The 17954-nt window shown below is 41.4% G+C and overlaps 1 protein-coding gene across 1 annotated transcript; it reads left to right on the forward strand.

Moving 5' to 3' along the window:
• The first annotated feature begins 3858 nt into the window (after positions 1-3858).
• RTL8C (retrotransposon Gag like 8C) lies at positions 3859-5524 on the forward strand. Its single transcript, XM_081042213.1, has one exon. The coding sequence runs from the start codon at positions 3916-3918 to the stop codon at positions 4255-4257; it is 342 nt and encodes a 113-aa protein (XP_080898339.1). The 5' UTR covers positions 3859-3915; the 3' UTR covers positions 4258-5524.
• The last annotated feature ends 12430 nt before the right edge of the window (positions 5525-17954 follow it).

The raw sequence follows: 17954 nt of genomic DNA on the forward strand, positions 1-17954 counted from the left end.
TCTTGCTGAGTGGCATTCATTATTTTTGTTGCATGGTTTGGTGTGCCGTCACAAGAATGTCTGAGCTTGAATTAGAGCAATGAACAAACATTAAATTTCTTGTCAAACATGGCAAGAGTGGAAGTGAAATCAGGGACATGTTAGTCCAAATTTATGGGGATAATGCTGTGAAGAAAACGGCAGTGCACAAATTGATTAAACGTTTTTCTGAGGGGAGAGAATGTGTTGCTGATGAAGAGAGGTCAGGGTGGCTTGTAAGGATCAGCGCTGATGAAAACATTGCAAAAATTCATTAAATTGTGCATCAATATCATCAGCTGACTGTGAGAGGCATAGCAGACCAAGTAAACATTGCTAGAGAAACAGGAAAATCTTAAGTGAAAATCTTGGCATGAAAAAGGTGTGTGCAAAAATGGTCCCAAAGGACCTCTTGCATCACGGCAATGCACCAGCTCACACAGCACTGTCTGTGAGGGAGTTTTCAGCCAGTAAACAAATAACCGCATTAGAACACCTTCCCTGCTCACCTCATCTGGCCCTCAATGACTTCTTTCTTTACCCGGAGATAAAGAAAATATTGAAAGGAAAACATTTTGATGACATTCAGGACATCAAGAGTAATAAGACAGTTCTGATGGTCATTACAGAAAAAGATTCCAAAATTGCTTTGAAGGTTGACATCGGTGCATAGCTTCCCAAGGGGAGTACTTTGAAGGTGAGTGTAGTGATATTCACCAATGAGGTATGTAGCACTTTTTTTAGGATGACATCGCGAACTTAATTGTCAAGAATTGTGTGTGTGTGTGTTTCTTGTATTCATCTTAATCAGATATGTGATTTAGAAATATTTTCCCCCACCTGTGACTTTTCTTTGCATTCTCTTAACTGTGTTTTTGAAGCGTCAAAAAGCTTTTTAATTTGTTGAAGTTCCATTTACACAATTTTCCATTTTTGAATTATGCTTTTGTGTGGTCTGTAGAAAATCTTTGCCCAATCTTAAGTTTCCACAGGTTTTTCTTCCCCGTTTTCTTCTAGGAGTTTTATCATTTTAGGTTTTACTAGTAGGTCTACGAAAAATTTTGAGTTAATTTTTGTACATGGTATGAGATATTGATAAAAACAATTTTTGTAAATGGAGAGCTAATTGTTCCTGTGTCTTTATTGAAAGATTATCCTTTCTCCAATGAACTGTATTTACATCTTTGTCAAAACTCGGCTATCCATATACATGTGATTCCTTTTCTGGATTCCATATTCTGTTCCATTCACCTATTTGTCTATCTTGATGACAATATTACTGTCTCAATTACTGTAGGTTTATCATAAATCTTGAAATCAATCAGTACTAGTCTTCCAAGTTAGTTTTATTTCAAAGTAGTTCTGACCATTGTATGTCCTTTGCATTTCCATATGAATTTTTGAATCAGTTACTTTTTATATATTAAAAATTTTGCTAGGACTTTGAATCTATACATTAATTTGGGGAGAATTGCTATCTTAACAATAGTGAGTCTTCCAACCCATGAAAATATATATCTCCATTACTCAGATCTTCTATAATTCATCTCAGTAATGTACTATAGTTTTTAATGTGTACTTTTTTTTTCTTAGATTTTTATTGGGGAAGGGGAACAGGACCACAGATTTTTATTGGGGAACAGTGTGCACTTCCAGGACCCTCCTCCAGGACCAACTGAGCCACCTGGGAGCTCAGCGACAGCTCAGCTCAAGGTGTGTGTTCAATCTAAGCTGCAGGGGGCGCCGCCCACCATCCCCCGCTGGAGTGGAGGAATTGAACTGGCAACCTTGTGGTTGAGAGCCCACTGGCCCATGTGGGAACCGAACCGGCAACCTTTGGAGTTAGGAGCATGGAGCTCCAACCGCCTGAGCCACCGGGCTGGCCCCTAATGTGTACTTTTTAAACATTGTCATATTTAACCCTAAATTTGTCACATTTATGGTGTATAAAATATTTTTAGTTTAAAAGTTCTCGTTTGTTACTAGAAATAATGATTAACTTTTGCATATTCACCTTAAGTCCTGAAATCTTGTTAAACTCACTTATTAGTTCTAGTTTTTTGTTGTTCATCCTGGATCCTGGAGGATCTGTTCTCGATGTATATGATCATGAAATCTGTGAATAACAAGAGTTTACCTTCTTTTTTCCTGCTAATCTAGATGACTTTTATTTCTTTGCCTTTTCTTTCTTTCTTTTTTTTTCTGCCTTATTGCACTGGCTGGAACCTCCACTACAATATTAACTTGAAGTGGTGAGAATGTGCATGTCTGCCTTGTTTTTGAGTAAGGGCAGAAAGCATTTTGGCTTTACCTGTAAGTATGATGTTAGCAGGTTTTTGTAGATGCCCTTCATCAGATTGAGGAGTTCCCTTTTACTCCTAGTTTGATGAGTTTTTTGTTTGTTTATTTATTTGCTGTTTTTAATTAAGGAGAGCATAGCTCACAGTGGCCCATGTGGGGATCGAACAGATAACCTTGGTGTTATTAGTACCATGCTCTAACCAACTGAGCTAACCGGCCACCCCCGATGAGAGTTTCTTAAAGGAACTGTATGACACAGAAATCTTCCTTCTAGGCATTTACCCCACACAAATGAAAACAGATATTCAAACAAAAATATGTACATGAATGTTTATAGCTGATTTATTGGTAGTTGCCAAAAACTTGAAACATGCCAAATCCCTTTAAATGGGTGAATGGATCACCAAGCTGTGGTACATACATCCATACTATGGCAGACATACTTTTAGGTGGCCTCCACAATCTCAAAATCCTCATGATGCCTTTGAGTGTGGGTGGGACAGTGACGTCTTTCTTTCTTTTTTAAACTTTTATTTATTTAAGTGTGTTTTTTCCAGGACCCATTAGCTCCAAGTCAAGTAGTTGTTTCAATCTAGTTGTGGAGGATGCAGGTCATAGTGGCCCATTTGGGGATCGAACCAGCAACCTTATTGTTAAGAGCACCGCGCTGTAACCCACTGAGCTAACCGGCCGCCCAGACAGTGATTTATTTATAACAGATAGACTACAGCAATAGCAATGGAATGTCACTCCTATGATTAAGGCAAATTATACACAGCTCCATCCTACAAGATGACTCAATCGCCTTCTCCTGATGGTCTGAAAGCAAGTTGCAGTGTTGTGAACTGCCTATGGAGCAGGCCAGAGAATTGCTGGCAAACTTTAAAACAAATAAAGAGACTTCTGAACATTTAACCATCTTTACATTAATTAGTTATGGTGCATTATTTTTTTAAATATCCTGCACTAGATTATGTTGGATAACACTTGGGACTTTTCCATTATGGTGCAAGGCCACCACATCTACAACCAGCCTTGCAATACTTCTCTGGCTGAGAAATTCATCCGTAAGCAGAAAATGCACTCAAGTGGCACCCAGAGTCCAGGGTTAGCGAAAATTACTCTGGAGCGGAAGGGCAGAAGCGGTAGGAAGGCAGGACTCCTCGACCCCCAGGACAGGGACGCTAAGGTCCCAAACTTGCAGCGTACTCCTCCCTCACTACATAGAGCCAGGTGTCCGGGACTCCTCCCTGGTCCCTGCCCCTACCCAGCGGCCCGCCCCGGGAAACCTCGGCCCCGCCCCTCCGATTCTGACCCCGCCTTCTCGAGCGGGACGTAGCCCCGCCTTCCTCCTCGGACGCCTCCACCCCCATCCCCACCTTCCGCTTCTCAGGCCTGCAGTCGGCTCCCTGCGCGCCTGCGCACCAGCGACCACCAGGCCTTGTGGGCGGAGCTCGCGCCCGCGCCCGCGCCCGGCCCCGCCCGGGGCCCCGCCCACCCCGCCTGGACCCGCCTCCGCACACACGCACTTCCCGCCACGCCTCCCCGCCCGCCTGCTCCCAGCCCCGCCCAGCCCAGCCGAGCGAGCCAGGCGCGATGGACGGCCGAGTGCAGCTGATCAAGGCCCTCCTGGCCCTGCCCCTCCGGCCCCAGGCGCGTCGGTGGAGGAACCCGATTCCCTTCCCCGAGACGTTTGACGGAGACACCGACCGGCTCCCGGAGTTTATCGTGCAGACGGGCGCCTACATGCTGGTGGACGAGACCCTGTTCTCCAGCGATGCCCTGAAGGTGACGTTCCTCATCACCCGCCTCACCGGGCCGGCCCTGCAGTGGGTGATCCCCTACATCAGGAAGGAGAGCCCCCTGCTCAATGATTACCGGGGCTTCCTGGCCGAGATGAAGCGGGTCTTTGGATGGGTGGAGGACGAGGACTTCTAGGCCGGGAGACCCTCGGGCCTGGGGGGCGGGTGCTCGGGGGAGAGTCCGCGCGCCAGTCGCCACCGCCCAGACCGCCGCAGGCGTCCTCCCGCCGCGCCTCCCCGCCCTTACGTTCCGGTCGCCGTGATCCTCCCCGCGCTCCCGTCCCCGCCCGCGTAGTGCTTGCCTTTGTTCCAGGAATAGCGCTCCAGGTCCCGCTGCTGCAGCGGGGCCTCTCTCTGGAGCGCGCCGCCGCCGCCGCCGCCGCCGCCGCCGCCGCCGCCCCCCCCCTCGGGCCAGCCCGGCCCCTCCCACGCACACTTGGACTCCGTCCTGGGCTCCAGCTGCGAGCTGGGCTCCCGCTGCACGCTGGACAGACCCCCACGGCCCAGCCGCTCCCTGTCAGGCTACCAGGCCTGCATCGATGTGCCCGGAGACCTGCGCGGCGGCTGCCATCACCATCCGCCGCATCCCAGCGACACACTGCAGCCTCCAGCGATCTGGTCTCACCCGGGAGCTATCGGACTGAGCTGGCCACAGCCCCCGGACAATGATTCCAACAGCTCACCGCCTCCCTGGAGGGGCTCTGCCAGCCGTTCACCTTCGGCGGGACCCATTCCCTCCCTACTCCCAGAGACACCTTCTGCTCCTGCCACATGGCTGCCGGGTCCCAGGGCTGCCCGGCAGCCAAATCGAGTCACTCCTGTTCTCCTGTGGACCTGTTCGTTTTGCCCAGCATCCAGTTCCCTTCTTAATTTGCAGTATTTTTTTTTTTTTTTAGTTATGTGCTTGTTGGTCAACCAAATAACTCTTAGATTCTGCCGAATCCTCAACACTACCTGGACAAAAGTCTTTTCCTTATTTTCAATAAATGTGAAACACTGTTAGAAAAAAAATTGTCTCAATAAATATGGTACTTCCCTGTTCCTGTAAAAATGGTCCATGTCTTGTTCAGAAAATATATCCCTTACCATTCTATGGGTGATATTAGAGATACTCTCCTCTGTTGACTCTTGCATATAAAACATCAAATTTAGAAACCTGAGGTGGTCCTGGGGATGGGAAGCCCACTGACACCCGATGGATCCCAGAGGAAATATCTTCTAAACCACTTAGGATTGTTCCAGGCCTCTTAAGAAATGGATATTTATTTTCGCCAAGCCAATGTGAAAAGTCAGCCAGGATGCTTCTCCTAAAAGACTTCCTCATTTTCAAAAAGCAGTTTCAAAGCACCCAAATGTATTAACCACAAACCTCACACAGATAGTCAACAATGTCACGGTTTTATAATCCATTCTTCAGGGAACCAGCAAAGTTATATACTGTGTTTCCCCGAAAATAAGACTTAGCTGGACCATCAGCTCTAATGCGTCTTTTGGAGTAAAAATTAATATAAGATCCGGTCTTATTTTACTATAATATTATACTATATAAGACCTGGTCTTATTTTACTGTAATATTATACTATATGACTTGGTCTTATAGTAAAATAAGACCAGGTCTGATATTAATTTTTGCTCCAAAAGACACATTAGAGCTGATGGTCCAGCTAGGTCTTATTTTCGGGGAAACAGGGTAGGTGCTTTAAAAAAACATGGAACTTTAATTATGTAGGTAGTGGAGTGGGGAAAAATATGCAAAAATGTGATTGTTTAGGTACAAATGTGGTTTTTGACCTGTAGGACAATAAAAGTGTATGCTTCTCTAATGAACAGAAAAAAGTCATCACTTCGTTTATTTGCAGCTTAATCTCATGTTTATAGTACTGTGGAAATCCTATGCTTCCTCAACAATTGTTGGTCAGCAAAGTTAAATATCCTGGGTCAGATGATCCACATGTTATCTGGCGTGATGTTTAAAGATTGTGTCTGTGTTATTTGCCATTGAGTTGGCCCTGACACTGGAGACCTTATGAATGAGTGATGTCCACAATGTCCTGTCCTCAGCCCTGCTCAGCTCCTGTACACTCATGCCTACGGCGTTTTTTATGGAGTCAATCCATTGCATATTTAGTCTTCTCTTTTCCTGCTGCCTTCTATTTTACAATTAACTTTTGCTTCATTTCTAAATTTTGGTGATTTTTCAGACATGGGATAGAGGAATAAATCACACCAGTGTTTTTTCACATTTATTCCTCTATATATCTTCTTTCATCATTTGCACAGGTAAGCTTTTACCATTCATGTGCTGTAGTTCGCAGGACTGTACATCAAGCTGGAGTTACATTACCTGCATTATGTGTCTTGATTATTTTTTGTTCCTCCAAATAGTGAAACTGTCACTAACTTGCAGTTTGGCACGTAATAAGTCAAAGTCTTCTTGAAGTCACAGAGAACCTTTGAGTTAATAAAATGAAGTTGCTATGATACATAGGGTTCTTAAAGCAATTGAAAGCAGCTGATTCTGAGGTTCCTGTTGAAGGGCCTGGCAGTCCACCTTCCTGTGGAGTGGAAGAATGATTGTGTTAAGCATATTCACTGTTTGCTTTTAAATATAGATTCTGTTAAAGTGGTTTGAGAAGTGTTTGCAAGCAGTTGACTTTATGCAGTAGGTCCAGCATATTCCCTCTGATCTGTGTCCACCTGGCTGTAGAGGTAGGTGGAATGGGCAGGGAGCTGCTGGGTATCCTTTGAACAATGTCGGTAATCCCCTACCTCCCTCAGCAAAAATGCCCCTGCAGTGTTCTTCCTCCTGCCAGAGCAGCTCTGTTAGAGACTGTTCCTTGAACTACACTGGTTGTATCATCCCCAGTCGTTTTATGTAATACAAATGCCTTGAAGAGTGTTAAGAGTTTATAGGAATTAATCGTGATCATTTTGCAAGATTCCATAAAGGGACAGCAGGAAGAAATGTTAATTGTAAGGGAGAAGTTAGGTTCTTTTTCATTAGTTTCTCAGTTAGTTTTGGCTACTATAACAAAGTACCATAGCTTTGTGAGCTTAAACAATAAAACACTTATTTCTTACAGTTCTGGAGCTTGGAAGTCCATGCTCAAGGTCCTGGTACATTAGGTGTCTTGTGAAGGCTCACTTACATTTGGCATGTAATAGATCAAAGTCTTGATATCAGACGAAAATGGCTTGAAAATGGATGCCTTTTCTCCTCACATGGTGAGGGGGGGTGGGCAGTAGCCTAGTCTCTTACTCTTATAAGGACACTAATCCCATCTTGGGGGCTCCAAACTAGTGACCGCATCTAAACCTAATAACCTCCCCAAATGCCTTATCTCTAAATGCCATCCCATTGGGGATTAGGGCTTCAACATACATATTTAGGACTAGGGGTGGTGCACATTCATTCCATAGCAATTTCTTTGGCAATCTCAGCTCTCACAGTTGTCATTCTTGGTTCCTTTCCCACATTTTCTTCTCAACAATCTCGTCCATCTCCCACCATGAAGTCCCACTCAGAAGGGAACATCAAAGGAAGGAGAAACATAAAGATTGATGGAAGAGGACATCATCAAAATGGCGGCGTGAGGTGAGCCTCTGTAAAGCTCCCCTGGAATTTACAACTAATTGAACATCAATAACTCCACAAAGGACTCCCTGCACAGCAGACACGCAAGACAAAGAGGCCCACTACTGAATTCACCTAAGGTGGGAGAATCGCGCGAGCAGGGGAGGTGGGAATGGAGGAGTGCGGAGACGGAGCCGCGTGGGCGCAGGATGCAGACGTAGCTCAGTGCTCCAAGCTTGCTGCATCCCGGAGCTACCACAGCTGCGGGAGAGGGAAGAACTCGGACTGCTAGGGCTCCGCTTATGGCGCACAGGGCTGAGGGGGGCAGCATATAACACAGCTGAACCCAACGCTCAAGGCAGAGACCTTGGAGAAAAGACTGAGGGAAGAAGGCTGAAAAAGGTGGTTTAAGCCCTCACTGCCGAGCAGAGAACGGAAGCCTTAGGCACTGAGACTAGCCACCCCCTCCCTACCCTCCCAGAGCTCGCCCCGCCCCACCTGCCCGGTGCTAGAAGCCAACAGTAGCAGTATCAGATCAAAATAATAGAATATTTGCTGTTCTGAGAACTGTGGAACACAGACACATATTCGCAGCCAAACTAGTTTCGGCAAAGGAGAGGGAGCTGTGGAAGCAGGACCGGCTATGGTGGTGGTCGCCGCCATTGCTCTGGACAACCTCTCACAACTCACCCTGCCCCTGGCCCCACATATCTCGGCAGATCCCTGTAGGAGTAAACAGAACTGCTGAAACATATGGGCTCTGAATCTGGTGCAGGAAGAGCTCTAGAACTTCAAAAGCTCTCTGCATACCCACATGGACACTGCGCCCTGTGACCCAGGTGAACTGCTAACAGAGGGGAAGCCCGTGCTCCCAGGGAAACGTCCATTCTGTGACAAGCTGGGATAGTGCAGAGAAAACACAGCACTACCGTGTGAGAGAGAAAAAAAGGCTGCAGTCAGAGAGAAAATGAAACATCCTGCCAACAAGTACTGAAAAACAAAAGACAGACCTCTTCCTATCAACCTGCTGCAGAAGCCACTCCTGTAGATGTCTAGGAAGAGAAATAATAAATCACTAATTGCCGTGAATAACCAAGGCAACAAGACAGCTCAGAAAGAAAGTGAAAGGTCTCCAGAAAAGGAACTTAAATATATGGAAATATGTGACTTAAATGACAGAGAATTCCAGATTGCAGTTCTAAAAAAACTCAACGAGATACAAGAAAACACAGAAAGGCAATTAAATGAACTCAGAAACGCAATCAAAGAACAAAACGAGTATTTTACGAAAGAGATTGAAATTTTAAAAAAGAACCAAACGGAATTTCTGGAGATTAAGAACTCAATAGAAGAAATTAAGAATGAAATAACCAGCTTAGGTAGCAGAGTTGACCAGATGGAGGAAAGAATCAGTGACATCGAAGATAGAAATGTGGAAATTACACAGATTGAAGAAGAAAGAGACTTGAGAGTTAAAAGAAATGAAAGAACTCTACAAGAACTTTCTGACTCCATCGGAAAGAGCAATATAAGAATAATGAGCATACCAGAAGGAAAAGAAAGAGAGAAGGGAACAGAGAATATATTCAAACTAATTGTTGATGACAACTTCCCAAACTTGTGGACAGAACTGGATCCTCGAATCCAAGAAGAAAATAGAACACCTAATCACCTCAATCCCAACAGGCCTTCTCCAAGTCACATTGTATCGAACCTGTCTAAACTCAACGACAAAGAAAGAATCTTCAAGGCAGCCAGGGAAAAGAAGACGGTAACCTACAAAGGAAAGCCCATTAGATTATCATCAGATTTTTCAGCAGAAACTACAAGCCAGAAGGGAGTGGAACCAAATATTCAAACTATTGAAAGGAGAAATTATGAGCCAAGAATAATATATCCAGCAAAGATATCCTATACATATGAAGGAGGAATAAAGACCTTTCCAGACATACAGAAGCTGGAGGAATTTTGTAATACATGACCTGCACTACAAGAAATACTAAAGGAGGCTATTCAACCACCGTCAACAGGGACAATTTGTGGCAACCAAAACATAAAAAGGGGGAGAGTAAAGGCCTGAACCGGAATATGGGGATGGAGAATGTAAGCGTGCTGAAGAAAATGGAATACTCTAAATATCAAACATTCTTTTACATAAACTTAAGAGTAACCACTCAAAAAAATCCAGAACTGAAATATATACTGTAATAAAAGAAGAAACAGAGGGAAACATCATAGAATACCACCACACAGAAATAATAGACAACAACCAAAAGGCAAAGAAACAATGGCGACACAGCCTTACCAGAAAACTAAAGATAGAATGATATGAAATCCTCACATATCAATAATCACCCCAAATGTAAATGGACTGAACTCACCAATAAAAAGGCACAGAGTAGCAGATTGGATCAAAAAACTAAACCCAACCATATGCTGTCTCCAAGAGACACATCTCAGCTAGAAGGACAATCATAGACTCAAAGTGAAAGGGTGGAAATTGACACTCCAAGAAAATGGTATCCAGAGAATACCAGGTGTAGCCATACTGATATCAGATGAAACAGACTTCAGGGTGAAGAAGGTAAGAAACAAAGATGGACATTTCACAATGGTAAAGAGGACTATACAACAAGAAGACATAACAGTCATCAGTATTTATGCCCTCAATCAGGCAGTACTGAAATATACCAAGCAACTACTAACAGAACAAAAGGGAGAAATTGACCAAAACACAATTATACTAGGGGACTTAAATACATCATTGACAGCTATGGATAGATCATCCAAACAGAAAATAAATAACGAAATAGCAGCCCTAAATGACACCTTAGATGAAATGGACATAATTGACATATATAGAGCACTTCATCCTAAAACATCAGACTATACATTCTTTTCTAGTGTACATGGAACATTCTCAAGGATAGAACATATATTGGGACATAAAATCAGCCTCAGCAAATTTAAGAAGATTGAAATCATACGAAGCATATTCTCTGATCACAAGGCTCTGAAATTGGATATCAACTGCAAAAAGAAAGCAGGAAAAAACAGAAATACATGGAGATTAAACATCATACTTTTAAAGAACAACTGGGTCAAAGAAGAAATTAGAGGAGCAGTCAAAAGACACATAGAAACAAATGACAGTGAAAATACATTCTACCAAAATTTTTTGGATGCAACGAAAACGGTTTTAAGAGGGAAATTTATATCATTACAGGCCTATCTCAAGAAACAGGAGAAATCGCAAATAAGTAACCTCATGTTACACCTTAAAAAACTAGAAAAAGAAGAACAAGTGAAACCCAAGGTCAAGAGAAGAAAGGAAATAACAAAAATCAGAGCAGAACTAAATGAAATAGAGAACAAAAAGACAATAGAAAAATTAATGTGACAAAGAGCTGGTTCTCTGAAAAGATCAACAAAATTGACAAACCCTTGGCTAGATTCACTAAGATAAAAAGAGAGAAGACACTAATTAACAAAATCAGAAATGAAAAAGGGGAAGTTATCACGGATATCACAGAAATACAAAGGATCATCCAGGAATACTATGAAGGACTATATGCCCCTAAATTCAATAACCTAGACGGAATGGACAAGTTCTTAGAAACATATAGCCTTCCAAGGCTGTACCATGAAGAACTGGAAAATCTAAACAGACCGATCACCAGTAACGAAATTGAATCAGTCATCAAAAACCTTCCCAAAATCAAAAGTCCAGGACCAGATGGCTTCACTAGTGAATTCTACCAAACCTTCAAACAGGATTTAATACCAATCCTGCTCAAACTCTTCCAAAAAATTGAAGAAGAGACAGTTCTCCCTAACTCATTTTATGAGGCCAACATTACCCTGATACCAAAACCTGGTAAGGAAAACACAAAAAAAGAAAACTACAGACCAATATCTCTGATGAATACAGATGCACATATCCTAAACAAAATTCTAGCAAATCGAATATAACAATGCATTAAAAAGATTATTCATCACGACCAAGTGGGATTCATCCCCGGGACACAAGGATGGTTCAACATCTGCAAATCCATCAATGTGATACATCACATAAACAAAATAGAGGACAAAAATCATATGATTATATCAATTGATGCAGAAAAAGCATTTGACAAGATACAACATCCATTTCTGATTAAAACACTTAATAAAATAGGTATAGAAGGAAAATACCTTAAAATAATAAAGTCCATATATGACAAGCCCTCAGCTAAGTTCATAATTAATGATGAAAACCTGAGGCCCTTTACTCTACGTTCAGGAACACAACAGGGCTATCCCCTATCACCTCTGCTTTTCAACATAGTGTTGGAAGTCCATGCCAGAGCAATCAGGTAAGAGAAAGAAATAAAAGGCATCCATATTGGGAATGAAGAAGTTAAATTATCACTCTTTGCAGATGACATGATGCTATACATAGAAAACCCTAAAGGCTCCACCAAAAAGCTGTTAGAAACAATCAACGAATACAGTAAAGTTGCTGGCTACAAAATCAACGTACAAAAGTCCATTGCATTCCTATTATACTAACCATGAAATCTCAGAAAAAGAAATACAAAAAACAATTTTCTTTGCGATTGCAGCAAAAAGAATAAAATACCTGGAGTAAACTTAACCAAGGCTGTGAAGGACCTGTATGGTGAAAACCATGAGACATTTTTGAAAGAAATTGAAGAAGACACCAAGAAATGGAAAGACATTCCGTGCTCATGGATTGGAAGAATCAACATAGTTAAAATGGCCATATTACCCAAAGCAATATACAGATTTAATGCAATCCCCATCAGAATCCAAATGGCATTTTTTAAAGAAATAGAACAAAAAATCATCAGATTTGTTGGGAACCACAAAAGACCCCGAATAGCCAAAGCAATCTTAAGAAAAAAGAACAGTACTGGAGGTATCACACTGCCTGACTTTAGCTTGTACTACCGGGCTAGAATAATCAAAACAGCATGGTATGGCAGAAAAACAGACACATAGACCAATGGAATAGAATTGAGAATCCAGAAATAAAATTACGTAAATATGGACAGATAATTTTTGACAAAGAAGCTAAAAACTTACAATGGAGGAAAGACAGCCTCTTCAATAAATGGTGCTGGGAGAATTGGATAGCCACATGCAAAAGAATGAAACTGGACTGCTATCTGTCACCATGTACCAAAATTAATTCAAAATGGATCAAAGACTTAAGCATAAGACCTGACACAATAAACTGCATAGAAGAAAACATAGGTACTAAAATTATGTACCTTGGGTTCAAAGAGCATTTTATGAATTTGACTCCAAAGGCAATGGAAGTAAAAGCTAAAATAAATGAATGGGACTATATGAAACTTAAAAGCTTCTGCACAGCAAAAGAAACCATCAACAAAATAAAGAGGCAACCAACTGAATGGGAGAAGAGTTTTGCAAACAGTGCCTCCGATAAGGGGCTAATATCCAAAATATACAACGAACTCATGAAGCTCAAGAACCAAAAAACAAACAACCCAATTGAAAAATTGGCAAGATCAAGGTGTTGCCAGATTCGGTGTGTGATAGGGCACTCTTCCTTGTTTGCAGAATGGCCACCTTCCTGCTGTATCCTCACATGGGGAAGGGGGCTCTTTGGTTTCTCCTTTTATAAAATAATTATTAATTGAGGTATTATTGGTATGTAAAAAGCTTTATATGTTTAATATATACATCTTGATGAGTTTGGAGATAAGTACACAGCTGTGAAACCATCACCACTATCAAGGCCATAGACATATCTATGACCTCCCAATGTTTCTTCCCACCCCCTTTATTAGTGTGTGTGTGTGTGTGTGTGTGTGTGTGTGTGTGTGTAAGAACACTTAACATAAGATCTATTAGAACACTTGACATAAGACCTCTTAAAACGGGAAAAACTCCTTGATATTAGTCTTGGCAATGATTTTTTTTTTAGATATGACACCAAAGCACAGGCAACAAAATTAAAAAACAAACAAACAAGTGGCATTTCATCAAACTAAAAAGCGTCTGCACAGCAAGCAATCAACAAAATGAAATGTCAACCTATGGAACGGGAGAAAATATTTGCAAACCATATATCTGATAAGGAGCTAATACCCAAAATATATAAGGAACTACAGCTCAATAGCAAAATACAAATAATTAAAAATTGAGTGAAGGACCTGAATAGACATTTCTCGAAAGAAAACATGTACATGGCCAACAGGTATATGAAAAAGAGCTCAACATCACTAATCATTAGGAAAATGCAAATCAAAAGCACAGTGAGATATCAACTCACACCTATTAGGATGACTACAATTAAAACTAATAATAACAAGTGTTGGTGAGGATGTGGAGCAGAGAGAACCCTGGTACACTGTTGGTGGGAATGGAAATTGGTACAACCATTATGGAAAATATAATGGAAGTTCCTCAAAAAATTAAAAACAGAACTACAACGTGATCTAGCAATTTCACTTCTGGGTATTCATCCAAGAAATTGAAATCAAGATCTCAAAGAGATACCTGCACTCCCATGTTCATTGCAATATTCTTCACAATAGCCAAGATATGAAAACAACCTAATGTGCATTGATGGGTGAATGGATAAAAATAATGTAGTATATACATGGATTGGAATATTATCCAGACTTAAAAAAGAAGGCAACAAACTTTATTTGGATTGAGCCCAGGTAATTCACTTGGGCACCTCCTTGTACTCCTTTGCTCAATTTTAACTGTGAATTGCTGCACATTTGCAAGAACGCTGGATTGGGAAGGATATGGTTGCCAAGTCTCAAACCCTTATTTCCGGGTAAGCCACCAAGACCTGAAAGGTGATATCTGAAAATGATGGAGTTTTAGAATGGATAGTGGAGGAGAAAGAGGATGAGTCATAATTGTCGCCTGGAAACCAATTACACCGATGGGGGTGTAATTATAGTAATCTACATTGTCTAAGTTTTTCCTCCAGAAGAAAGGCCATGCGAACCATGAAGGAGATACTCCCCTAATCTTTAGCGAGAAGTAGATCTGTGCTGCACAAGGGGGTACTGAGGTAGCCATGGAAGTGTGCCTCTCGGATCGCCCTTCAAGACAACCTTCTGTGATGATAATAGTGAGGAACCACCTTCCATCTACTGTACTTTTGGACCCAATGTAGTATTCACACTGAAGTCAGGCTGTTTTCCAATGACCGAGCAGAGCAGGGATAGTAGAACTGAGCCATTGCTTTCCAACACAGGACTCCAGTAACAGTTTTTGCTCTGCGTTCCCATTGATCAGAAGGAGACTTTTTCAGGCTTGTACTGCAGACTGAGGCTCTTCCTTCCTTCTCCCTCTCCCTTCACGGACTGAAGGCTCCCCTCACCTGCCCTTTCTTCTACCCCCGTTCTTTATTCTCCACCAGTGTTTCCCCCATTAAACTTCTTGAATGTCTAATTCTATCTCGGCATTTGCTTTTCAGAGGACCTCAAATCATATAAGACAAAAATTATAAATTGGACTTTATATAAATTATGAAAAATGTCACATTTCAAAAGATTATTTTCAGAAAATTGAAAAGCAAGGTGCACACCTAGAGAAAATATTTGGAATGTATATAGCTGACAAAGGATTTTTATCCAAAATGCAATAAAGAACCACTATAACTCAATAATAGGAAGACAGACGACAATTTAAAAATAGCCTAGCAACTTGAACAGGACCTGCATAAATGAAAATATATGAATAGACAATAAGGACATGAGAAAAGTGTTTAATATTCTATTCATCAGGGAAATAAAAATAAAAAATACGAGATAAGACACACACGTATGTTTAAAATTAAATATAATAAATTAAAAATACACTATAATAATGACAGTACCAAATATTGGTGAGGATGTGGAGAACTGGAACTTTCACATATTGCTGGTGGGAGTGTGTGATTGTAAAACCATTTTAGAAAACAGTTTGACGGTTTCTTATAACGTTAAATATATACCAACCATATAACTTAGAAATTCCACTCCTGGGTGTTTGCTCTAGAAATGAAAATATGCCCACATGAAGACTTGCATAATTATTTTCATAGTAGCTTTATTCATAATAGCCTAAAGTAGAAACCACCCACATTTTCATCAGATTAATAAATAAAACAAATATGGCCTATCCATACATTGGAGTACTACCTGGCAATAATAGGGAATAAAGTACTGATACGTGCTGTAACATGATGAATATAAAAACATTATGCTGAGGTGAAGCAAGCCAGATATAAAATAGTACATACTACATAATTCCATCTATATCACAGGTGTCCAAACTTTTTTCAACGTTTTTCACCAAGGGCCATATGGGGTAAAATACACGAACAGTCGGGCCACTCACTCGAGGTGAAGTGCGTATTGCCTCACCTGGTTTATTTGAGTGAACTAAATATATTTTTGGAATTTGCTGCAGGCCAATAAAAAAATGGAGCACGGGCCGCAGTTTGGACACCCCTGATCTATATGAAGTCCTAAAATAGGCAAAACTAATCTGTAGTCCGGATTGCTTGGACCAGGGGTATAACTGATTGCAAAGGGGCAGAAGCAAACATTCTGGAGTGATAGAAATGTACTATATCTCAATTGTGATGGTGTTTACACACGCATATACCCATATGTACATACATGGATATACACATAGTGTGGTATAAGGCCTAAAATTAAGGCCCAATATTTATGTCTGACTTGACATCTGGGGAAACTGGGAGGACCTCAAATCCTCTAACCACAAGTTCTTCTCCCCACTCTGCTTCCATAGGTAGGGTCCCCAGCCAAACAACTCCTATCAAGGAGACCAGGCATAGTTCTTGCTTATCCCTGAGTAGTGGGTTTCCGTTTCCCACCAGCACAAGGAATTATTCAAACAAACCAATCATATCCTCCTCCAGGAACCAAGGGCACTGCATCCTCTCGATACTGTAAAGTATGCCTCCCACAGCCCCTGCTTGCTCACTCTGTTCTCAAGTGCAACTCCCCATGTGGCATGCAGTGTCCCCCTCACCTGCGTTGTGAGTATATGTGGTTAATAAACTGCTGTTGATTTTGTCTGCCCATTGTCAGGAGTTGTGTATTCAGCCATCCCTATAACCCTAGGGCAGGAATCCCTCCCTCACCAATGATGTGAATAGGATGCAATTTAAAAAACTGAGACACACACACATATATGCAGACATATGTATAAATGTATTTCAAACCAAATTGAAGTGTATACTTAAAATGGGTGATTTTGTTGCATGTCAATTATAATATGATCTAAAGTTGATTTTGAAATCTATAAAAAATGGGTTGCATATCCACAATTTAATGAGATTCATCCTATTTCAATATGGTGCTATATGAAAGTTTGAGGACCTATGGGATGCCTATTAAAGGAACTACTAAAATAGACTGGGTAGTTAAGTCAGAAATCCTGAATTAAATGAATAGATCCAGTGAGTAGGAATTAGTCTGGGGAAAGCTATGGGAAAGCAAAGAGAAAATAAGAAATATTCCAGGCAAAAGAATAAAAAAGCTAGAGAGAGCCTAACCCATGTCAGGTCTGATTGCCTAAGTCAGACACTTGGGCCCATCCCAGATCCCTACCTCCCCCTAACCTCCACTTTCCAACTAATCACCAAGTTCTAATGACTCTAAATGTCACTTTTATCTTCCTATCTTCTTTGTCTTTAATCCCTCAATAACTCACCTGCAAAATGCTCATTACTGGACTTGACCCACATTCCATCCTTCAGCATCAGCCTCAGAGTGAACATTAAAACACAAAATGAATCACATCAGTCCCCCATTCACTCTTCCCATTGTTTCCTGGTGAATGTAGGGTAATTGATATATGCCTTAGCATGACATACAAAAGTTTTTTACGATGTAGCCTTCCACCTGTGCCATCTCAGCTTCTACCATGTCTTGTTCCTGTCTTTTATATACTAACCACCTCTTTCCTTCTTTTGTATCTCTGATAGAGGTGGCCCTCTTAGATTGGAATCAAGTCAGAACTCATTTACAACTTCCTCTATTCAGATGGTTCCTGCCTCATCAAGGGCATATTTAAATGTACTTTGTCTTATGCTCTCACTGTGCCATATACAAGCCCCAAGTCATTGTCATTCCCTAAAAAATAATTAAAAACTATTGTTGCTATTGTAGTTGCAGCAAAAAGTCCCATTTATTGAGCGCTCACACTTCATATTTGTTATCTCACTGAAATCTCATAAGGAACCCAATATA

This window comes from Rhinolophus hipposideros (genome assembly GCF_964194185.1).
Source record: "Rhinolophus hipposideros genome assembly, chromosome: X".
NCBI classification, from domain to species: domain Eukaryota; kingdom Metazoa; phylum Chordata; class Mammalia; order Chiroptera; family Rhinolophidae; genus Rhinolophus; species Rhinolophus hipposideros.

What these genes read in the sequence shown, in the direction of transcription:
- RTL8C (XM_081042213.1), top strand. Translation starts at nt 3,916, where the DNA reads ATGGACGGCCGAGTGCAGCTGATCAAGGCCCTCCTGGCCCTGCCCCTC.